The following is a 24,913-nucleotide window of genomic DNA, read 5'->3' on the forward strand; positions in this document are numbered from 1 at the left end:
CGCTGGGGCTGCTTCCGCACCGGTGCCCACAATCCCGGGTACGGGCGGGCCACACCCGACGCCCGCTTTGCCAGCTGTGCCAGGACCACTGGGCATAACCCCAGTGGTACCTGTTGTCCCGGGGGGTAACGTAGATTCAATGCCACCCGAATTGTTATCTCAGTTAACGGCCATGATGCCATGGCTCCAAAAAGGAGGAGCCTTCCCGAATTCGGTAGACCATGCAGCAGAGGCGGCAAGGTTCGTAGAAAAAATCAGGTCGGCACCGATCGCCGACAGTGTTGCATTGCCAATTTCTTCTCCCCTTGCAGGTCCAAGTGTTCCCCAGCTGGACGGAGTACAAGGGCAGCCGCCCCCGGTGCCCGCACTTGGTAAGGAAGTGGCATTGCCGCTCTTGGGGGACGGCGTAGTACCTTCCAGGAGCGAAAATCTAGCTCAACATGTGTCTTTAGCTGTTAAGGAAATGATTTGGGCTGATAAATACGTGTACATTTATTCTTTATTATTGGATAATAGGGAAATGGAGCAGGCAAAAGCACTGAAAGAGTGGATGCTCCCGAGTGAATGGAGGGCGCAGTGTACTAGATTCAGGGTTGAGGAAAATCTCAATAATTGGATGCAAGCATGGGCCGTTTTTACTGCAGTTAAGGCTGAGCGTCCTCCAGATCTGCAGGCTGCATTGGCTTGCTACTCGAGCAGGATTGTGGGGTGGAGTCAACAGTATTCTGGGGAAGCATGGAAGGGTTATGATGTAAATTTTAGGAAGGCATTGGAATTTAATAGAGCATTACCATGGGACTCGGTAGATTCCATGGCCTGGCACAAACAGTTCTCTGACACTGCACCTCCCCCTCAGTTCGGTGCGGGCAGGGTGTTCACTAGACCGCAGCAGCCCTTTCGGCCCCCCCAAACGAGTGAAGTACCTGGGAGATTTAGGGCAGGTGGGCCAGACAAGAAAGGAGTGTGCTGGGATTTTAATAAGCGTACCTGCACAAGGGCCGCGTGTAAGTTTAGGCATGCATGTGCCTCCTGTGGGCACCCCTCTCATCCAGAATCTACCTGTAGGTCCAAGCAAGGGAACACTGGACAGAGGGGTAGGGGAAAGCCACTATAAGTCAGACACGTCACGCCCCCCCACTCCAGTGGATGTGGTGGCAATGATTCCATTCTTGAACAGATACCCTGACCACAAAGCGGCCACCCTACTCCAGGAAGGTTTTTCTAAAGGTTTTAGGATCCCGGCCGGGGGATACACAGGCAGTGCGCACTGTAGAAATCAATTATCAGTCACACACAATCCGGCTGTTGTGGCCGCCAAAATTGACAAGGAGCTTTCCTTAGGCAGGATATCTGGCCCTTTTTCTGCAGTGCCAGTACACAACTTTGTGTGTTCCCCACTGGGAGTTGTCCCCAAGAAAGAGAAGGGGCAATTCAGATTGATTCATAACCTATCAGCGCCAAAGGGGGCCTCACTGAATGATGCCATTGACGAAGGTATCTGTAGTGTGAAGTACGCCTCTTTTGATCAGGCTGTGACCTTATTACAGGCCACTGGACCCGGGGCGCTGATGGCGAAATCAGACATAGAGTCCGCCTTCCGCCTCCTCCCAGTCCACCCGGCGGACCAACATCTTTTAGGTTTCACCTTTAGGGATAGGTTCTACATGGACAAATGCATGCCTATGGGTTGTTCTATTTCTTGCGCCTACTTTGAGATGTTTAGTTCATTTCTTGAATGGGCCATGAGGGGGGTGACAGGCCATCAAAGGGTCATGCATTACTTAGATGATTTCCTCTTCCTCGGTACAGCGGGTTCTCAGAAGTGCGCACTAGCATTGCAGGAATTTTGCGTGCTCATGCGGGCTTTTGGGGTCCCGCTTGCGCCTGGGAAAACGGTGGGCCCGACCACCTGCTTGGAATTTCTGGGCATCGAGATTGACTCAATGGAGAAATGTTTTAGACTACCTAAGGACAAGGTGCGCAAATTCAGGACGTCGCTACAGTTATGCCTCCGGAAGGAGAAGGTCACTTTGCAGCAATTACAGGAGGTGGTAGGGCAACTAAATTTCGCACTAAGAATCATCCCAATGGCTCGCCCCTTCTCTCGCTCCATCGCGCACGCGATGAAGGGGCTGAGGGAAAAGCACCACCGCACGCGCCTATCGTCTGAAATTCGCCAGGATATGCTTATTTGGATGGCATTCCTGGAGGATTTTAACGGTAGGGTGGTCTGGCCCGGCCCGCTCACTACATCAGCGGAGTTAGGACTATGGACCGATGCGGCCGGTATTGTGGGCTTTGGTGCCATCCTAGGGAATAGGTGGGTCGCTCAACAATGGCCAGAAGAATGGAACACATGGGGTTTGCTCGGCAACATTGGCTTCCTGGAACTTTTTCCAATATGGGTGGCACTGATGGTTTGGCCCGAACACCTATGTAACCAATCAGTGGTGTTTTGGTCAGATAACATGACAGTGGTGGAATGTATCAATCAGCAGGGGGCGCGGTGTCCTTTCATACTTCGTCTGATCAAAGAGATTGTGCTGCGGTGCCTTAAACTGAATGCTAATTTTAGAGCCAAACATGTCCCTGGTGTTTTAAACAATGCTGCTGACTCCCTTTCTCGCTTCAAAATGCAGGTTTTCAGGGAACATCTCCCCACAGCAGACCCCTCGCCAGCACACTTCCCAGCGGTACTTTGGCAGATTGGTGCCCCAGATTACAAGACCTCGTGGTCGCTAGCTTAGCCCCCAGGACCAAGACGGCGTACGAAGGGGCGTTTCTGTCTTATTGTTCTTTCTTGGGGCCGCAGTGGGAAGTGCTTTGGGCGAAGGAGGATGGGTTTGCAGCCTATTTAGAATGGATGCACACAGAGGGGCGCTCAGTGGCAGCGGCAACCAGACATAGGGCAGCAGTGTCATTCTTCGCTCAAGCTAGGGGCTTCCGGGATCCCACCAATACCTTTATGATACGCAAGGCTTTAAGGGGATGGCGCCGTATTCAGGGACACCAGAAGGATAAGAGGAAGCCCATGGGGTTGGCCCGGCTAACAGCCTTACTGGGCACGCTGGAGATTGTTTGTAACTCAGAGTGGGAAGTGCTTCTTTTTAGGGCGGCATTCTCCCTGGCATTTTATGGGGCACTGAGAATTAGTGAACTTGTGGCAGGATCTAAGGCTGACATACTAGGTGGCTTGCAGAAGGCTGGGGTGACGATAAGGGGTGACACCATGTGGGTGATTATCCAGAAATCAAAGACCGATCAGGAAGCTAGGGGTCACACCATAGTTCTGCAACGGGCCCCCGCCAACCCGTGCTGCCCGGTGAGGCACGTGGAATCATTCATGGGGTTATTGGTCGGTTCAGCAGGCAGGGCGTTGCTCTGTCACGCCGACGGGAGCCCCTTAACCAGGTATCAATTCAGGAGAGTGTTCGAATTAGGGGTTACAAAAGCGGGTCTTGATCCTAGGGATTTTGGATCTCATTCCTTCAGGATTGGGGCAGCAACTGAGGCGGTGGCGGGGGGCCTCCCAGTGGAAAGAGTGAAGACAATTGGGAGGTGGTCGTCAGACTGCTATAAACGTTATGTTCGGATTGACATGCTATGATTACCTGTCACTCACGCTTGGTCTCTTTTCCGCTCTCTTACAGTTTCTCAGACCTGTTACGCAGGGGAGGAATTTGTCGTCGGGCACCGCCAATATTCATCGCCACGGAGCGGCGACCAGGAAACAACAAAGAACAATGTCTGGATTGTTGGTCATTCATATGTGAAGCGAGCGGAATGTGTCTTCCTGTCAGGTGTCAAGAAGGAAAGGGCGGCACAACTAGGGTTGAATATCACGTTCTTTGGCAGGGGAGGGTTGTGTCTTCACGAGTTTAGGGGATTCTTCCAAGGGCTGTTAGCACGCCAGCGGGCTCCACCGTCAGTGGTGATACTTCACCTTGGGGAGAACGATTTGGCAACACTGGGCAGGCGCACCTTGATTGAGGAGATTATCTCAACAGCGGGTTGGATAGCTAGGACCTGCCCCGGGTGCACGCTAGTATGGTCACAACTAATACCTCGACTTCAGTGGCGGGGGGGCGATTCAGTCAGGGCGTTGAATCACTCGGTAAAGAGGATCAACACACGGCTGGATAGGTTGTTCCGAACCCCCGTGTTACAGTCAATACCTCATGGGTGCATCTGGGGTCAAAAGTATTACTTGAAAGACGGGGTTCATCTGACAGAAGAGGGTAATGTCCTATGGGCTGACAATATCTGGGCTTGGCTGGAGGGCTGGGGTAGGAGGATGTGTCCTTAGATAGGGGCTAGAGGGGGAGGCCAGATCGTCGGTTAACAATACTGGCCTGTGGCGGTAAGGTCATTATCGGTGAGCACATATTTGAGGTCTGAGGGGGCGGGCATCATCCTATGGAGGTTCCCGCCCAGGGGGAGGAGCCTGCGGGCCACTCCCAGTACTCCAGGGGCAAGGTAATATGCAAAGGAGCGCGGGTAGGAGTAGTTCACGCTTTCCTTAGGCTGGTAGCCACCCCGCGCGCGTGGACTCATGACGCCACCGGCGCAGAGTAAGGGCCCTCCTTTAGTGGGTAAATGGAGTTTGGGGCGTAGACCGGGCAATTCCCGGGGTAACACTGCGCATGCGCACTTCTAAGGGGAAGGCGCAGCTTGTAGGACCTGACACCGGTAGTGACCCTGCCATATGGCCAGAAATGTACAAAAATCAAGATAGGATGTTTAGTTAAGCTAGGAACAACTTGTATTAGAGTTTTGTTAAGGTCAGGCTCTCAAACTTGTTGATAACGATTGTATAACTGAATGTCCTGCTGATTTTTGTATTTCATTGTTGATTATGCAATTAAAACCCTTTTTAATTTCATACTTTAATAAATACGGCCGGGCGACTAGCGCCCGCCTTCCAAAGAGTAAACACGTCTCGTGTCCACGTTCCTTGGTGTTGGGTGCCGGATTGGGGGGGAGGCGGCAGCTAGTCGCTGACCATGTGAAAAGGGGGGGCCCTCGGCCCCCCCGCACGCATGGCGGCGCGGCGACCGCCTCACCCCCTCTCCCCGCGGGTCCTTCGACGGTGGGGGCGTGCCCTGGGGGCGCGGCCCACCGCCGATTGGCCGGCGCCCCTCCTGACCCGGAATCAATGGACTGGTTCCGGGTCGGGGGGGGGCGGGCGTGAGGAGGGGCCACCCGGCCCCTCGGGAATAAGAAGTAGGGAGCGCCCAGGAGACTCCCTTGTCCCTGGACGCTCCCTCGCTGAACGCTGTGCCCCGCGTTCGGGGCTTCTTTGTTTCCCACCCACCATCCCTTGGTACAAAGTTTAAGCAGCGTTATGTCCGGTCTAATGGTAAGTTTCATAGGTATAGACCGCGGGAGAGAGTAGGTTGTTGTGGTATTTTGTGATCTGTTGTCAGGACCTTTTTCCCTTTGTAGAAAAATGATGTGTGAAGTGAGCTATATTTGAAGATATGTGTCGTTAGGCCTTTTTTCCCTTTGTAGATATACGTAGATATTGTGATTATGAGCAACATGCGTGAACTGAATTGTAATTTTATGCCATGTGTCGTTAGGGCTTTTTTCCCCTTTAGCTATGCGTGGATACTGTTATTTATTAGCCAGTGTAGTTGTCCTTTAGACTTTTTTCCATAGGTCGTCGTATTTATTAGGTATGGGGCATGCGGTAAGGTCATTATCGGTGAGCACATATTTGAGGTCTGAGGGGGCGGGCATCATCCTATGGAGGTTCCCGCCCAGGGGGAGGAGCCTGCGGGCCACTCCCAGTACTCCAGGGGCAAGGTAATATGCAAAGGAGCGCGGGTAGGAGTAGTTCACGCTTTCCTTAGGCTGGTAGCCACCCCGCGCGCGTGGACTCATGACGCCACCGGCGCAGAGTAAGGGCCCTCCTTTAGTGGGTAAATGGAGTTTGGGGCGTAGACCGGGCAATTCCCGGGGTAACACTGCGCATGCGCACTTCTAAGGGGAAGGCGCAGCTTGTAGGACCTGACACCGGTAGTGACCCTGCCATATGGCCAGAAATGTACAAAAATCAAGATAGGATGTTTAGTTAAGCTAGGAACAACTTGTATTAGAGTTTTGTTAAGGTCAGGCTCTCAAACTTGTTGATAACGATTGTATAACTGAATGTCCTGCTGATTTTTGTATTTCATTGTTGATTATGCAATTAAAACCCTTTTTAATTTCATACTTTAATAAATACGGCCGGGCGACTAGCGCCCGCCTTCCAAAGAGTAAACACGTCTCGTGTCCACGTTCCTTGGTGTTGGGTGCCGGATTGGGGGGGAGGCGGCAGCTAGTCGCTGACCATGTAACTCCTTAAACCACTGGTTAGTGAATATTCCAAAGATAATGCAAGAAACACATATTGACACCGATTCACACCCACTGGTTAGTGACTATTCCAAAGATAATGCAAAAAACACACATTAGCACTGACTCACACCCACTGGGTAGTGACTATTCCAAAGATAATGTAAAAAACACACATTAGCATTGACTCACACCCAATGGTTAGTGAATATTCCAAAGATAATGAAAGGAACACACCAACACTGACTGGCACAACTTGCACTTTCCAAGGTATATAACTGATCTTGTGTATCTATTTGAAGCATTTCTACTGGAAAAAAAGAACGTTCTCACTACATATAATCAGTTAATTTGTGGCCTTGCAACTACTGAACTGTAAATATAATAATTGTATTTTACTATTTAAATTGCATACATTTGGTCAATGTAGAACGACATAATGGACATAATAAGTTTACCTACATGGATGAAAGTTAAAAATGTAAGCAGGTAAGCAAATGTTTTCAAACACGTTTTATTATGAAATAATAAAATGCAATGTAAAATCATGCTGCCAATTATGGAAGACGTAATTACAATGTATTTATGATAGCACTGTACATATTATAAAATGCTAATGAACTGAATTAGAACAAAATGCTGGGGATATGGAGGGTTGTGTGAACAACTGCCATCATTAAACTGACATTTCCCGTTCCACCGAGAACCTGAGAATCTGCAATACACCCCAGTAAATAACAACTGTTTGCACCGTTTGTTAGTAACAGTATGTTTTAATTATGGTTTTTATCGTAATTGCTCTTCTGTGACATGTAGATGTCACAAACAGGACGGACAATCAGACCTGCCTAACTTGTTTTAGATGACAAGGGTCTGCACAAAAACTCAGAGCTCATGCTGAGAAGGGCAGCTTTGTGAAGTAATTGACAATATTTGAAGTGAGCGATGCAGGGCGATCAACCGGTTCTAAATGTATGAATGTGAAAGCAAGAGGCGAGTCTGGCACCAGGAAGAACAGAGCGTGAATATGAAAGAAATGACACAAATGGTCACAAAAACGTAGAGGAAAATGAAACAATCTCAAAGGAACCAGGAAATTCACATTTGAGCCTATAAGACACTGGATGTGAAGCACGCCATGAAATTAAGTGAAGCTGCGACACGTATCAAGCATGGGTTTTTAATAGGACTTCAGCATAAGCTGCTGAAAAAAGGTAAGAGAAAATGTCATCTTAAAAATGCCCTGTGTACACACAGAGCATACGGAGGCTCTCCTGATGAAAATGAAGCTCCCACTTAATTGCTGCTCATAAACTTCAAGGATTATCCCAGAGATATACAAGGGAACTGCTGTGCCAAAAAGGCTCTTCCAGAAACAGGAGGAGAGGATTTAACCACACAGCTTAAATATTCTAATTTCCCAGCATGCAGATTTCAGAATCCAGTGCACCAAGAGAGCTAGTGCCCATCAAACCCTTAGGAGCATGGAAGCAAGCGAAAGTCAATAGTGCTCGTTGGATAGAACTATACATTCGGTCTAACTGCAAACAGAGAGGCTTACGATGGAATGCCATGTAACAGAGACCCGTTGCTGAGATAAAGCACATTAATGGGCGGCCATCCAATCAGTAGACTAAATCCTTAAATTACATATCATATCAATTTGTTTATAAAAGGTTACAACTTTGCTTTAAGATTTTACATTAATAAATTACTTATAGTACAAGTCTTCTTCCTTATTTATGCATTGCTGATCTGTTAAATGTCCCCAACATAATGTATTCAGGTTCAGAGAAAATGTGCAGTGGCTTTACATTCAAGGATAAATTACACAGGTATTTAAATAATGTACGGAAAGCGTTGTGGAAATATTGCTAAAAGTCAAACGCCAGTTTTCTTGGAGTGAAGAACTGCTTCACCATTTCGTCTGTAACCTGTTTTCTTCGCTCCTGATGTGTTGATATCAATGGCTGCAATGTGTCGATTAGTATTTTCTTCAGTTCTCCTGTTAGCAAAGCACCACTTGTGTAGTCCTACACGGAAAAAAACCCAAAAGAGACATTTACAAGTTACTCTGATCTTTATTTACTCAAAGTTTCTGAAGCGAAAATACGTTTTTACCCCAATCATTGTCAGACTCGTGCCAACACTGATTGTGCATAAAAAAGGCAGCAGGTTTAGAACACAAAGATAATGCTAACTTTTGAGTAGTATCATTCTCACCCAGCTATCGTGTCGAAATTACACAAAGAGGATTAGTCTCAGGCAGAACTCGTACCCTTAGTAAAATCTAGAGCAGACAAACACACTTTTTAATTTACCATAATACATTGCCATGGTTATCGGCCCAAGGTGGCTGTGACTAAAAAGATTGTCAGCTGCTTACACTTTGGTGCGCGCTGAAAAATAAGCTGGGTACTTTCCCAGCCTTCAGATAAAAAAGGCAACATCATAGAAAGACAAAAAACACATTTGACACTATTTGTTGTAAGAACATGAAGCCAAAGTTGCACAGGGCTAGGAAAGGGAAGTACAGGCTCCAGCTTAGATGGTCTATCAACATTACCGATTAGGTACATTCGTGGCCTATTCAGGGAAGCCTTTATGCTGCAGTAACCAGTCCAGCATGGTCATCGACAACACAAAAAAATGAGAACTAAAATTCCACTTCCAGATAAAGAATAATTTATCTGTAGCAATGACTAAAATAGGGCACTTGTTTAACTTGGCATCTCTGGCGTGGTTTCCTCGGACTTTTTTGCTTTCTGACCTCCTGTTTTGCCAACTACATTTTTGCCGGCTTTAGGAATTTAAGCACCTTACCACTGCTAAAGTGCAAGTGTCTGTTCCTAAAACATGGTAACATTGGTTTATTCATAATTGGCACATTTAATTTACTTATAAGTCCCTAGTAAAGTTCACTCAAGTGCCCAGAGCCTGTATATTAAACACTGCTATTGGGCCTGCAGCACTGACTGAGCCACCCACTTCAGAAGCCCTTTACACATGTCTGAGGCCTTCCACTGCAGAGCTTCTGCATGCAGTTTTGAACTGCCATGTTGCCCTGGAAAGATCACCCACATACCATGCCCAAACATTCCTTTTTAATACGTATAAGTCACCCATAAGGTAGGCCCCAGACAGCCCCAAGGGCAGGGTGCAGTGTATTTAAAAAGTTGGGCATGTACTTTTAAGTTTCACATGGTCAGGTAGCGAAAAACGCTTACATTTGTTTTTCATTACTGCACAACCTATCTTGCCCACAAGATAGAGATTTCGAGTTTGGGGTCTCTGGACTCACAATTTAAAAATCACAACTTATGGTGAATTCGGATTTTGAATTGGAAGTCTGAAAATGCCACTTTTAGAAAGTTGCAAAAAACACATTTGATGGACAGAATGTAGAACAATGTCATACATTCACCCCAGTACAAGGATCTGGGCCTAAATCCATCGTTTTTTTGCACTCCACACCACCCTGGGTTAGACACTGGCTATATGCAAATCAGCTCTGACCCTGTGCCTCATGGGAACAGTCCAGTCCGAACTACCAAGCCATGTCTTTCCCAGACCGGAATCAAGCATCCAAGGACCGGTTTCTGGCTATCAGTCTTCATCAGCCTGGATAGCTTGACTCCAGTGGTGTGGAGAGCCTGGGACTCACGTCTGAGCATACCCAGCCCACTCGGGGTGAAATTTGCAAAAAACCCAGTTGATGGACAGAATGTAGAACAATGTCATACATTCACCCCAGTACAAGGATCTGGGCCTAAATCCATCGTTTTTTTTGCACTCCACACCACCCTGGGTTAGACACTGGCTATATGCAAATCAGCTCTGACCCTGTGCCTCATGGGAACAGTCCAGTCCGAACTACCAAGCCATGTCTTTCCCAGACCGGAATCAAGCATCCAAGGACCGGTTTCTGGCTATCAGCCTTCATCAGCCTGGATAGCTTGACTCCAGTGGTGTGGAGAGCCTGGGACTCACGTCTGAGCATACCCAGCCCACTCGGGGTGAAATTTGCAAAAAACACAGTTGATGGACAGAATGTAGAACAATGTCATACATTCACCCCAGTACAAGGATCTGGGCCTAAATCCATCGTTTTTTTGCACTCCACACCACCCTGGGTTAGACACTGGCTATATGCAAATCAGCTCTGACCCTGTGCCTCATGGGAACAGTCCAGTCCGAACTACCAAGCCATGTCTTTCCCAGACCGGAATCAAGCATCCAAGGACCGGTTTCTGGCTATCAGCCTTCATCAGCCTGGATAGCTTGACTCCAGTGGTGTGGAGAGCCTGGGACTCACGTCTGAGCATACCCAGCCCTCTCGGGGTGAAATTTACAAAAAACACAGTTGATGGACAGAATGTAGAACAATGTCATACATTCACCCCCGTACAAGGATCTGGGCCTAAATCCATCGGTTTTTTGCACTCCACACCACCCTGGGTTAGACACTGGCTATATGCAAATCAGCTCTGACCCTGTGCCTCATGGGAACAGTCCAGTCCAAACTACCAAGCCATGTCTTTCCCAGACCGGAATCCAGCATCCAAGGACCGGTTTCTGGCTATCAGCCTTCATCAGCCTGGATAGCTTGACTCCAGTGGTGTGGAGAGCCTGGGACTCACGTCTGAGCATACCCAGCCCACTCGGTGTGAAATTTGCAAAAAACACAGTTGATGGACAGAATGTAGAACAATGTCATACATTCACCCCCGTACAAGGATCTGGGCCTAAATCCATCGTTTTTTTGCACTCCACACCACCCTGGGTTAGACACTGGCTATATGCAAATCAGCTCTGACCCTGTGCCTCATGGGAACAGTCCAGTCCGAACTACCTAGCCATGTCTTTCCCAGACCGGAATCAAGCTTCCAAGGACCGGTTTCTGGCTATCAGCCTTCATCAGCCTGGATAGCTTGACTCCAGTGGTGTGGAGAGCCTGGGACTCACGTCTGAGCATACCCAGCCCACTCGGGGTGAAATTTGCAAAAAACACAGTTGATGGACAGAATGTAGAACAATGTCATACATTCACCCCAGTACAAGGATCTGGGCCTAAATCCATCGTTTTTTTGCACTCCACACCACCCTGGGTTAGACACTGGCTATATGCAAATCAGCTCTGACCCTGTGCCTCATGGGAACAGTCCAGTCCGAACTACCAAGCCATGTCTTTCCCAGACCGGAATCAAGCATCCAAGGACCGGTTTCTGGCTATCAGCCTTCATCAGCCTGGATAGCTTGACTCCAGTGGTGTGGAGAGCCTGGGACTCACGTCTGAGCATACCCAGCCCACTCGGGGTGAAATTTGCAAAAAAACACAGTTGATGGACAGAATGTAGAACAATGTCATACATTCACCCCCGTACAAGGATCTGGGCCTAAATCCATTGTTTTTTTGCACTCCACACCACCCTGGGTTAGACACTGGCTATATGCAAATCAGCTCTGACCCTGTGCCTCGTGGGAACAGTCCAGTCCGAACTACCAAGCCATGTCTTTCCCAGACCGGAATCAAGCATCCAAGGACCGGTTTCTGGCTATCAGCCTTCATCAGCCTGGATAGCTTGACTCCAGTGGTGTGGAGAGCCTGGGACTCACGTCTGACCATACCCAGCCCACTCGGGGTGAAATTTGCAAAAAACACAGTTGATGGACAGAATGTAGAACAATGTCATACATTCACCCCAGTACAAGGATCTGGGCCTAAATCCATCGTTTTTTTGCACTCCACACCACCCTGGGTTAGACACTGGCTATATGCAAATCAGCTCTGACCCTGTGCCTCATGGGAACAGTCCAGTCCGAACTACCAAGCCATGTCTTTCCCAGACCAGAATCAAGCATCCAAGGACCGGTTTCTGGCTATCAGCCTTCATCAGCCTGGATAGCTTGACTCCAGTGGTGTGGAGAGCCTGGGACTCACGTCTGGGCATACCCAGCCCACTCGGGGTGAAATTTGCAAAAAACACAGTTGATGGACAGAATGTAGAACAATGTCATACATTCACCCCCGTACAAGGATCTGGGCCTAAATCCATCGTTTTTTTTGCACTCCACACCACCCTGGGTTAGACACTGGCTATATGCAAATCAGCTCTGACCCTGTGCCTCATGGGAACAGTCCAGTCCGAACTACCAAGCCATGTCTTTCCCAGACCGGAATCAAGCATCCAAGGACCGGTTTCTGGCTATCAGCCTTCATCAGCCTGGATAGCTTGACTCCAGTGGTGTGGAGAGCCTGGGACTCACGTCTGAGCATACCCAGCCCACTCGGGGTGAAATTTGCAAAAAACACAGTTGATGGACAGAATGTAGAACAATGTCATACATTCAACCCAGTACAAGGATCTGGGCCTAAATCCATCTTTTTTTGCACTCCACACCACCCTGGGTTAGACACTGGCTATATGCAAATCAGCTCTGACCCTGTGCCTCATGAGAACAGTCCAGTCCGAACTACCAAGCCATGTCTTTCCCAGACCGGAATCAAGCATCCAAGGACCGGTTTCTGGCTATCAGCCTTCATCAGCCTGGATAGCTTGACTCCAGTGGTGTGGAGAGCCTGGGACTCACGTCTGAGCATACCCAGCCCACTCGGGGTGAAATTTGCAAAATACACAGTTGATGGACAGAATGTAGAACAATGTCATACATTCACCCCAGTACAAGGATCTGGGCCTAAATCCATCGTTTTTTTGCACTCCACACCACCCTGGGTTAGACACTGGCTATATGCAAATCAGCTCTGACCCTGTGCCTCATGGGAACAGTCCAGTCCGAACTACCAAGCCATGTCTTTCCCAGACTGGAATCAAGCATCCAAGGACCGGTTTCTGGCTATCAGCCTTCATCAGCCTGGATAGCTTGACTCCAGTGGTGTGGAGAGCCTGGGACTCACGTCTGAGCATACCCAGCCCACTCGGGGTGAAATTTGCAAAAAACACAGTTGATGGACAGAATGTAGAACAATGTCATACATTCACCCCAGTACAAGGATCTGGGCCTCAATCCATCGTTTTTTTGCACTCCACACCACCCTGGGTTAGACACTGGCTATATGCAAATCAGCTCTGACCCTGTGCCTCATGGGAACAGTCCAGTCCGAACTACCAAGCCATGTCTTTCCCAGACCGGAATCAAGCATCCAAGGACCGGTTTCTGGCTATCAGCCTTCATCAGCCTGGATAGCTTGACTCCAGTGGTGTGGAGAGCCTGGGACTCACGTCTGAGCATACCCAGCCCACTCGGAGTGAAATTTGCAAAAAACACAGTTGATGGACAGAATGTAGAACAATGTCATACATTCACCCCAGTACAAGGATCTGGGCCTAAATCCATCGTTTTTTTGCACTCCACACCACCCTGGGTTAGACACTGGCTATATGCAAATCAGCTCTGACCCTGTGCCTCATGGGAACAGTCCAGTCCGAACTACCAAGCCATGTCTTTCCCAGACCGGAATCAAGCATCCAAGGACCGGTTTCTGGCTATCCGCCTTCATCAGCCTGGATAGCTTGACTCCAGTGGTGTGGAGAGCCTGGGACTCACGTCTGAGCATACCCAGCCCACTCGGGTGAAATTTGCAAAAAACACAGTTGATGGACAGAATGTAGAACAATGTCATACATTCACCCCAGTACAAGGATCTGGGCCTAAATCCATCGTTTTTTTGCACTCCACACCACCCTGGGTTAGACACTGGCTATATGCAAATCAGCTCTGACCCTGTGCCTCGTGGGAACAGTCCAGTCCGAACTACCAAGCCATGTCTTTCCCAGATCCAAGCATCCAAGGACCGGTTTCTGGCTATCAGCCTTCATCAGCCTGGATAGCTTGACTGCAGTGGTGTGGAGAGCCTGGGACTCACGTCTGAGCATCCCCAGCACACTCGGGGTGAAAATTGCAAAAAACACAGTTGATGGACAGAATGTAGAACAATGTCATACATTCACCTCAGTACAAGGATCTGGGCCTAAATCCATCGTTTTTTTGCACTCCACACCATGTATGACATTGTTCATTGTTCTACATTCTGTCCATCAACTGTGTTTTTTGCAATTTTCACTCCGATTGTGCTGGGGATGCTCAGACGTGAGTCCCAGGCTCTCCACACCACTGGAGTCAAGCTATCCAGGCTGATGAAGGCGGATAGCCAGAAACCGGTCCTTGGATGCTTGATTCCGGTCTGGGAAAGACATGGCTTGGTAGTTCGGACTGGACTCTTCCCATGAGGCACAGGGTCAGAGCTGATTTGCATATAGCCAGTGTCTAACCCAGGGTGGTGTGGAGTGCAAAAAAACAATGGATTTAGGCCCAGATCCTTGTACTGGGGTGAATGTATGACATTGTTCTACATTCTGTCCATCAACTGTGTTTTTTGCAATTTTCACCCCGAGTGTGCTGGGGATGCTCAGACGTGAGTCCCAGGCTCTCCACACCACTGGAGTCAAGCTATCCAGGCTGATGAAGGCTGATAGCCAGAAACCGGTCCTTGGATGCTTGATTCCGGTCTGGGAAAGACATGGCTTGGTAGTTCGGACTGGACTGTTCCCATGAGGCACAGGGTCAGAGCTGATTTGCATATAGCCAGTGCCTAACCCAGGGTGGTGTGGAGTGCAAAAAAACGATGGATTGAGGCCCAGATCCTTGTACTGGGGTGAATGTATGACATTGTTCTACATTCTGTCCATCAACTGTGTTTTTTGCACTTTTAGAAAGTTGACATTTTCTTACTTAGACTAATCTGTGACTCAGCCTGTCTCTGAATACACATGTGGGGTGGGTGACAGTTGGCATTTGTGCATTCCTTCTAGAAAGTCACACAAAAAGGGAACTGGGGTGTATCATTCACAGCTGATGGCCCATCACCAGGCTGAAGGGCCTTCCTGAGCTAGATGGGAGGGAGGAGCCAAAACTTGCACCTGTTCCTTCCACACATAAAGAGCTGAATACCTGCCAGTCGAGAGTCTGGAGCTAGGGCAGGAAGGGCAGAGGCCATGTGGACTTCAAAGGCCTCTCTCTGAAGTAGCCCCCACTTCAAAGGCACACCTGGGTATAAATACTGGACCCCTGACACCATCAACTCAGTACACTCTGGACCTGAAGACACACTGCCAGGTAGAAGGGCTGCTGTGCTGCTGTAAGGACTGCCACTCTGCTGGATTTGCCGGCCTCCTGCACGTCTGTGTCTGCCCTGTTGCCCCTTGCCTGGTGTAGAGAAGGACTGGACCTAAATCGCTACAACCCCAACACCAAGTGACTCCAAGGGCTTGCTGGCTTGCCTCCTGATTTGTAGTCTCAGGGACATCAAAGACTTCTGCCAACTCTGCTTCAGCTGCTGGGCTCCCACAACTGTAAGTTCTGCCCTGCTAAGAGGTCCCAATCTAGTCCTTTGATTTGAAAGGGGGTTCTGCAGCTTTTTCTGCCGAAATCTACACATCGCCTGCTTTGCGCCAGTCGGAACTGGCGCTTTAGCCTTCGACACAGCACTGCTTTGGAGACTCCATAGCATAGACAGAGCAGCTCGCTGGCGATCTCAGCACCTTCATCGTAGTAAGGGGTTCGATGGCGTAGAACCAGACTGTGAAGCTCGACAACAACACAGTGTCTTCATTTTGAGAGATTCGACGACAACGCAGGACCCGACTGCGAGGCTCAGCGACGACACTGTGTTCATCGTAAGGGGTTCAACAACAACGACGCTGAACCAAACTTTGAGGCTCGATGATGATGTAGTGTCTTTATGGTAAGGGGATCATACACGAAGCGGGCCCGGACTAAGTGACTCGGAACTGATGCGCCTTCTCCCCGACATTGACACGTGCTCTGGAAAGGTATTGTTTCACCGGGTCTGTGAGGCTTCTATATCCGGCCCGCACTCCATTAGGGTCAGCTTGACTTTTCAGATTTGACCTAGTGTAGTACCTCCAGTTAGCCCTGGTTGGCGCTTTGGGACTCTGAGCACTATAATTCAAGCTAGTCTTCAAAAATGTATAACTCCAGTTCTACTTTTTGGATTTTTGTCATTTTGGTCGTGTTTAGTTCACTAAATTAAGCTCGGTTTTCCTGACTTGGTGTGGTATCTTTTTGTGTGGTGTTTTCATTTTAATAAGTGTTGCAAAAATACTTTACACATTGCCTCTTAAGTTAAGCCTGACTGCTCTGTGCCAAATCACCAGATAGCCAGCACAGATTAATTTAGGGTGTGTATCTGACTTGCTCTGACTAGAGTGGCGGTCCCTAATTGGACAGGGTGCATACCTCTGCCAACTAGAGACCCAATTTTTAACAGCATTGCACTAGCTTTTTCACGCAAAAAAAGCACCTCACAAGACAGACGTTTTACTTCATCTCAGCACAGCCTGTACACAAGTCAATTTTTTAACCAGGATAGATTTTGCTAAAACATATCCTGAGTTCATTCACTCCTCAGAAAGCAAAAACGATAGTGTGAGAAATGTTATAGAATGAATACACTAGACCGATATAGGTGATCCAATCCACCGCATGAGAAGACCCTTCGCAAAGGTACAAAGATGAGATGCCAAATATGTTCTTTCTCCCAACACTGTTTGTCTAGTATGCATTAACTACGTACTCCTTCAGAGCAGGATTCCGGAACACAGTTTAACACATTCTTCAATATTGGTTGCATATTCTTAATTTCCAATCCCACAGATCACTAGTGCAGCTCTGCATACATTCACCAAACCCTTTTGTTGCAGTCTCCAATCGCAGCAACATATTTAATTACCTGCTTAATTTGTTGAAGTCGCTCATCGTCTTCAAGGAAGAAGCTCAGGTACATGTAACATACATCAATTTCACAGTTGCCGCCATATTTTCTGTGCTCCTCAATTGTATCCTTCCCACCAGAGAAAGCGTGCTTATTGATCTAGAACAATATATAATTAAAGGTTCAGTTTATAACCTCAGATACTTTGTAGTTATCTTTGGTTTGCAGTGTTTAGGGCAATGTGTGGCTAATTTAAAATCTATTGCTCAAAATCTTCTAGAAGTCTGGGTGTGCTTAAGTGATCAATGGCTTCAATCTACATCGTCTTCCGATAGGAAGATGAATTTTAACCAATATAAGACATTTTCTACTGTATTTACAAGCAAACTATGTTAGGGTTATATTCAATAGAAAAGGATGCAAAACCCTTAAAACATAACTTGAGAGAAAAGGTACACTAGAGAACACAACAGTGTGAATGGCTGCCTATTACTTATTCAATAAAAGACAAAGCTGAAGAAAACGTAGAGCTGTGCATAAAATATAAGCTATATCAAATTGTCATTATAAATGTACAAGACCTCTTTTCCCCAGTGTACAAATCATAACAGCAAGTACAATTCCAACTGAAGTGCGTACAATCATTTGTACAACAAAAGTTTAATACACACTATATGGTTAAATGAATAAAGGCATAAGAAAGAACTTTCAGCTCATCATTATTGTTCCAGATAAAGTAGATGCATGATTTTTAAACAGAAATATTTTGATTGTTACTATTCTCATCATTTCATTTGTGTGCTGATTAATGTCTTGGTTGAGTAAATTACTTGCTCTCGTAGTTTAGTTGCTCTCATAATATCTTACTAGAAAAACAAAAGTTCGTAATCTCAGTTGTACAACTTATTTTAAGCACCAAAATTAGCTATCCTTGCGTTGGTTACCATTCCTTACATATATCAAATACATGTATTTAACAATGTTTATGCACTCACAGTACACAGACACTGTTATTGCTGAGAGAGGATCATTATTAGTTTAGTAATTTGCATTTTCTAGTGGTTACGTATCTCAAAATTACCAATATCGGCCCTAATCCTAATTTGGGTAATCCCAATTTGGATGCAAATGCGTATTTCTGTTCGAATGGTAATTACAACTTGTTTGAAATAACTGAACAAACGCAGCGGACTTCCAGCACATTTGTTTTTACCAGGAAACATCTCACACAATTTGTGTGGGGAAACACCACAATATTCTGAATTTTACAAATCAGAACGAAAAAAAGATATGGTATTACTGCGGTATCCCCAATTGTTACCTGCAGAACTCGTACTGATGCACCAGTACTGTACTTTTGGGGGGGGGGGGTGTCAGGGGGAACAAACCGAGTGGTGTTAGAAATTCCCTGCTGGAATTATCGCATCATTTTACTTGGGTACTTGGGAGTAACCCCATAAGGGTTGCAATCATATGAGCAATATTTTCGTACTCATACCTGAACAATTATTCATATTGCGTGAATATAATCTATTAAATCTCACATGGACAGCGTGATGCTTTTCCTGGACAGTTCTGCCCTAATGCATCTATGCTTAATAGCATTAGAACCACAAGAGTGCTGATATTTGCATTTCTCGATAACTCAGGATTCTTACAATTTACTAAAAAGGTATTTACATGTTTAAATGCAGTTTATGAAAACATGATTCATTTACATTTACATTTTATTTCACTTGTAAAGCGCGTAATTCACCCGAAGGTCTCAGAGCGCTGGGAGCAGACAAGATCCTTGGATTTCAGCAGATTCAGAGGGGTTTAAGAGTTCGGAATACTAAGGATTAAAGAGACAGGTTTTGAGCCGTTTCCGAAATCTGGCGTGATTCCTTTTTAGTTTTAGTATATGGCAAAATGGTAAAGGCAAAATGGATACAAAACAAATAAATGATAAAGTCCTAAAGATTTAAAATTTATGAATGTATGGAACATATTTTTAATGTGTGCCCTCGGCTGGATTTGAATTCACAAATAGGTTAATGGTATAGCCCGACTCCTATCACAATTTTACAAAGAAACAGCAGCAACTAACTAATGTGATCTGTCTACAAATATAGGGCCTGATTTAGAGGTAATTTGAAATGTAAAATCCTCAAATGCCGATCGTGGAAGACGCAGTAAATATGCTATTGTTGAGATTACTTCTGACTGAATTACATATGCCATTTTGTAGAATGCAAAAAGAACAGATGATGGACGAAATGTGGAACAAATCAAACATTCACCCCAGTCAACTATATAGGTTAAATCCATCATTATTTCGCTCACCACGCCATTCCAGTTTGCACCCATCCATATGCAAATCAGTCTTGACCCATGGGAACAGTCCACCCTGGGACAGGCTTCAGGGTATCATTCCTCATCAGCCAGGCTAGTTTGAATCTGGAGGCATAGCGAGCATGGGACCCACGTCTGGACACACCCATCATCAATTAGGGCAGACAAATGCAAAAATTCGGCATTCTGCCCACCATTTGTTCTTTTTGATTTTAAGTAGGATGGGTATGCTCAGACGTGGGTACCATGCGCACTGCGCCACTGGATTCAAGCTAACCTGGCTGATGAGGTGTTACCCCGAAATTGGTACCAGGATACTTGTTTCCGGTCCAGGGAGTACCTGGCCTGGCAGTTCAAGCTGGACTGTTCCAATGGGGAGCAGGGTTAAGACTGATTTGCATATGACTGGGTACAAACTGGAATGGCGTGGTGAGCAGAAAAACAATGGGATTAAACCCAGAACTGTGACTGGGAGGTGAATATTTGCTTTGTTCAGCATCCCATCTATCATTTGTTCTTTTTGCAGTTGTAGAATGGCAACGGTAGTTCCGCTATTGCCATCAATGACTGATTTTGGGCATTCACAAAGCATCAACAGATTTTATATAGCCTCCCATTTCTAAAGGAGGACAGTATTCTGCTTGGTTAAGAAATTAAGCTTTATAATATTGTGCTAGTGCTGCTAGATGTTACCTTTGACTTGATCTGTTTGGGTGTGTCTGTGAGGAAGATGGAGGAGTTGGCATCACTGGCACTCATTTTGGTCTGTGCACCCTGCAGAGCAGGGAAGAAAGTAGAATGCAGCAAAGCCGGTTTAGGATATCCAAGTCGAGGAGCAACATCTCTCGTCATTCTGAAATAGGGATCCTAAAAAATGGCAAAAATAAACAGATTAAAAAAAATTAACTTGCCATGATACAACAATGGCAGTCTCTAACTGAAGTTACTTCAGAAAAACATTAAAGCAGTATATTAAACTCAAACTCTCAGAACCAAATATCATTTTGAGCAAAGACTAACTTAAAGACCAGTTGGAATGAGCAAACACTAATAATCAGAGTAAAGCATAGAAAGTGGAAGTGAACAAAGCAAAGTAGGAGACAGTAAAGTTTTGGTGCACAAATATATTAAGAATACATTTTCACTGAAAGGCAAAGGTCAAAGTTATGTTATGTTATAGTTAGGACAAGTTTGATATCAGGGGTAAAAAATGTATTAGCCTGTCAGTTTATTCCCCAATGTTCTGCTGCAGCTTCCAAAAGTGTTCTATGCAACAACTAGGGTGCTAACATTCTGTATTTAGTCTTAAGTACATATATCAAAAAAAAGCTTTCCTCTTCTCCAAAAATTCTGAAAAGTGATTAAGTGTGACAGTGAGATTGTTTCAGTCTAGAAACATATACATGGGAGGTGGTCTCCTAGTTTCATTTGGATGTAAGGCTTTGTATGGTGGACTGATTTGGCGCACTGATGGAATGCAAGGTAGTTTGTATGTTGTCTAGTTAGTTGCTTTGTAGACAATGCAGTAGTTTTAAACTGGATGGAAGCAAGGAGGGGAAGTCTGATGGAGTTTGAGAATAAGTTTAACTTTTGGGTTGCTACGGGCAGGCACAATGTAGGGGACTGCTTTTAGTAAGGACAGGACATTGTCTGGAAGGTCAGTGAGAACGGGTTTCCCTCTCTCATTACGTGGCCTACTGTGCCGGTCACATGGAGGATGGAGACTATCCTGACAGGTTGCATTGGTTCACATTGTAGCGGGAAGGTAGTCTGGATGGGGTGGAGGGGCATCCAGGTCAGGGTTGCAGTAATGGGAATCATGACTATTTGATCTGCAGTAGATGGTTATGGCCAATGATTGCTTGAAGGATGTCTGCAAATGCTCTTTCTGGTATTTTGCATAGGAAGAGTGGAGGTATAGCGGCGGAAGTCTGTTTTTTTTGTGTGGCTTAAAATGTTGATTATTTAGGCAGGGCAGAAGTTGGTGACATTTTTTAGTGGATGAAAATGCTCTTGATAAGTACCTATGTAGAGGATGGAGATAAATGCTTCCAGGGGGTGGGTATTGATGATGAAGAAATGATGCCATTGTAAGTGGTGACTATGACGGAGTTGGTGATATTTAGGAGGTTGCCCTTGGTCAGTGGATTGGAACAGCGTCCAATGCAAAACTCTTGCCGAACTGCTGGCAGGATGGTTGGTTGCGAGGTGCTGTGTCAGATGGTGCATATCTTGTTCAAGTAATGGAAGAGACCAGTGAACGTGCTTTGAGTGGTGGAGGGAGAGGTGGTAAAGGATAATGCAGTGCTTTGGACCCTTGAAGTGCATCTTGCTCTCGTTGTTGTCTTTACGTAATGGTATTTTTGGAGAAGATGGACTTTGCTTTTAGGTTGCTGCGTTTGTGCGTTGGTGGGCAGTTTTTGTTTTGAATGGGAGCTGTACAATTTTTCTTTGAGTTGGCAAATTTCTCATTTGTTAAGTGTTCTGTTCCACCTGCACTCTAAGGTGAATAATTAAGTTAACTATTTTTGGTGGGATAGCGTGTACAGTGTTCTGCTCTGAGGTGTAGTGTGCAAGTGGACATTCTATTACATAGTCTGTGACTAGTGCAAGGGGAGCTGGAAGTGCATTGCAACATATGCTAAGAAAGCAGTTCGTTCCATGCATGCTAACCATTTAATATCAATCCCATTTAACACACGTGGTGTAAAATGTAACATACAATCTGAAATCAGATTGTCTTGTAAGCTATATGTAACAAAGAGCGCTTAAGCCAACTCTTTATTTCAAGGAGCAACTTTGTTTTCAAATGCATTATAAGTTTCTTACCTGATCAATGGCGCATGGGATGAGGCACTGAATGTCCTTTCGGTCCTTGAAGATGTGTGGGAAGGAGTTGCTAAAGGACGGAGCAGCTTGAACCGCAGGAAAGCTGATTTTTCCTGGAGAATATACATCTGCATTAGAATCTTTCCCCCGTTTCCTCTTTTTCCTCTCCTAAGCCTTAAATATGTGGAACTGTAGTTAGCTTTTTTAATGTACTTGCTTACTTTGTTTCAAAAGTATGATTTGGCAGCCACGGGTAAGGGTGATCAAGTATTTGTACAAAATATAAACGAGAGAAAAAGTTGTCAATTGGGGTGTAATAGGAAGAGAACACTACCATCTAAAGGGTAACTGCCAAGAGTTTAAAGAAGGGAGCTTAAATTTGATCTAGCAGGTAACAAAATTCCAGAGTCTGTCTTAGCCAGTTCTTAGACAGCGCATCTTGTTTCTGTACCTTATCCAGTCTCTGACTTCTGTCAGAACAAGAGGGTGTCACTTCAAGAAGCATACATGCTCCCAACCGAGCTGTCTGTGTTAGTTATCCCTTTGGTCACTTCAAGCTCCTAAGGCTGTAGCCTTCGCTGCCTCAGGAGACAAAGCCATTGCTCATCTGTGAACTAGCATTGGAGATGTGGATGGACTAAAGTGGGGTGCTTGGGTAGAATAAATAAATCTATATGTGCTATGAAGCCATAAATGAGTAAGCCACCAGGCTGAAGTCCTTAATGGGCTGGACAATTCTTGCGTTCAACGGGCAGCCAGGAGCCCAAGTCTGTGCAAAGGAGGAGCCACCAATGAAACCATCATTTTCCACTCATCTTCGGGGGAACACCAATAGCAAAGCACATTAGCAAGATCAGCAGCATTCGCTTACATGCGGATGGGAAAAGCTGTGCCTGGAACACAGGGAAAATTAAGGATTTTGGCCCAAAAACGAAGTTCTGTAAAAACAAATTCCTATCCACGCTCCCAAATTATGAGGCATCTTAACTATATTCACACATGCCTTTTTGGAAGATTGTCATAATGTGCTGGTTGCGATACAAAGCTTTTATTTGCAATAAATCACCCTTTCAAGTACACAAAACTTACCAATGCAGTCACTGTCTGTAAAGCCAAATATCCCCTTCACCTGGTTATAAGTGACATGTTTCTGAACTTTAACCACATTGCGATAGAAATCAGCACTCATCCTAGAATTAAAAAACATGTTCAATATTAAAAACAAAATGTGAGTATCACTAAGCAAGTGATCACTAAACATGATTAGTAGGGATAAAAGAGAAAGACAGTTAGAATAAGGGAACCATCAAATAGCAATTCTGTAAATGTTTCTGGCATAAAGTCCTTAACGTTTATACTCATTGGTATGTTGTGTAAGAAGGAAGGTGCATAATGGCTTGCTTCATTTTAAAAGTGGTATAGAGAGTCTTTGCTTGTCCACATTTGCACCAGGAAGTTCAGCCACAGTGATCACTTCATTGCTCAGCTCTGAATATACAATATATTAGTAACTTTCCAGTCCTGGCATGGTGAAAGACTCAAGTTCCTAAATTGGTACACGCCGCCTTTCCTTACTCTGGCCCCTTCACATGTGTCACTCTTGGGAACAGATTACCAAGCAAACTGTATTAGTACATGTTAAACATTTGTATCTGTCAAGACTTATATCAAAATCTGAAAAGGGAGCACTGGCTCTGTATGAAAACAAGCAGAGCTCCATGTGCCTGCTGCTGATATGTACACTAGCGAAATGTGTATTTCCAAAACTTCATCCAGGATTGTAGTTGTTATAGATTAAGCACTGGCAAAAAGTTGAAAGTGGAAATACCCAATGCAGCAGGGTACAAAATATACAAATGATTGAGTGACAGATTACAAGATTTACAAATGATCCTGTAGAAGATGACAAAGCATACAACTGATTAGGAGGAAGATTCCAAAATATACAATTGTTTGGTCAAAGGATTACAAAACATACAACTGATTAGGAGGAAGATTACAAAATATACAAATGGTTGTTAAAAGGATTACAAAGCATACAACTGATTAGGAGGCAGATTACAAAATATTCAAATGGATGTTGGGAGGATTAGAAAGCATACAACTGATTAGGAGGAATGTTACAAAATATTCAAATGGCTGTTGGGAGGATTAGAAAGCATACAACTGATTAGGAGGAAGATTACAATATCTTCAAATGGTTGTTGGGAGGATTACAAAGCATACAACTGATTAGGAGGAATGTTACAAAATATACAAATGGTTGTTAGGAGGTTTACAAAGCATATAACTGATAAGGAGGAGTATTACAAATATACAAATGGTTGTTCGGATGATTACAGGCCCAGAAATCTTGGGAAACAACTAATGTTACATACACTAGCACAGAGCTCGGACTAGCGGACTAGCAAGTTCTCTATGGGGCCACCCTTGAATGACAGAGGAGCATTACATGGTATGCAATGGATACAGTGAATCACTGTATTTAGCTGTTTAATCCCCCAGGGTGTAAAGATAGAGCTGAGGCAAGGAAGAACGAAGTCAATTATGCTGGAAGATCTCAGGCAGTACACATCTTGCATTGTATAAAGGCAGTCATGGTACATAGCATCCATGTCGTCCTGCTGGAAAAAGAAGAAAGTGACTACCAGGCATAGG

At 45.6% G+C, this 24,913-nt stretch overlaps 1 protein-coding gene across 1 annotated transcript in view; it reads right to left on the reverse strand.

Annotated features, from left to right (window-relative positions):
* Positions 1-6,839: 6,839 nt before the first annotated feature.
* WARS1 (tryptophanyl-tRNA synthetase 1) overlaps positions 6,840-24,913 on the reverse strand; it is a 136,498-nt gene continuing 118,424 nt past the window's right edge. The window contains exons 7-12 of the mRNA XM_078660185.1: positions 23,345-23,445; positions 22,256-22,368; positions 20,120-20,293; positions 17,111-17,251; positions 7,542-8,372; positions 6,840-7,493 (exon numbers count right to left, since the gene is read on the reverse strand). Coding sequence (XP_078516311.1) covers positions 8,214-8,372; positions 17,111-17,251; positions 20,120-20,293; positions 22,256-22,368; positions 23,345-23,445 — 688 coding nt within the window. The 3' untranslated portion in view covers positions 6,840-7,493; positions 7,542-8,213. The remainder of the gene's footprint in view (positions 7,494-7,541; positions 8,373-17,110; positions 17,252-20,119; positions 20,294-22,255; positions 22,369-23,344; positions 23,446-24,913) is intronic.

This window comes from Lissotriton helveticus, chromosome 9 (genome assembly GCF_964261635.1).
Source record: "Lissotriton helveticus chromosome 9, aLisHel1.1, whole genome shotgun sequence".
In the NCBI taxonomy this organism is placed as follows: domain Eukaryota; kingdom Metazoa; phylum Chordata; class Amphibia; order Caudata; family Salamandridae; genus Lissotriton; species Lissotriton helveticus.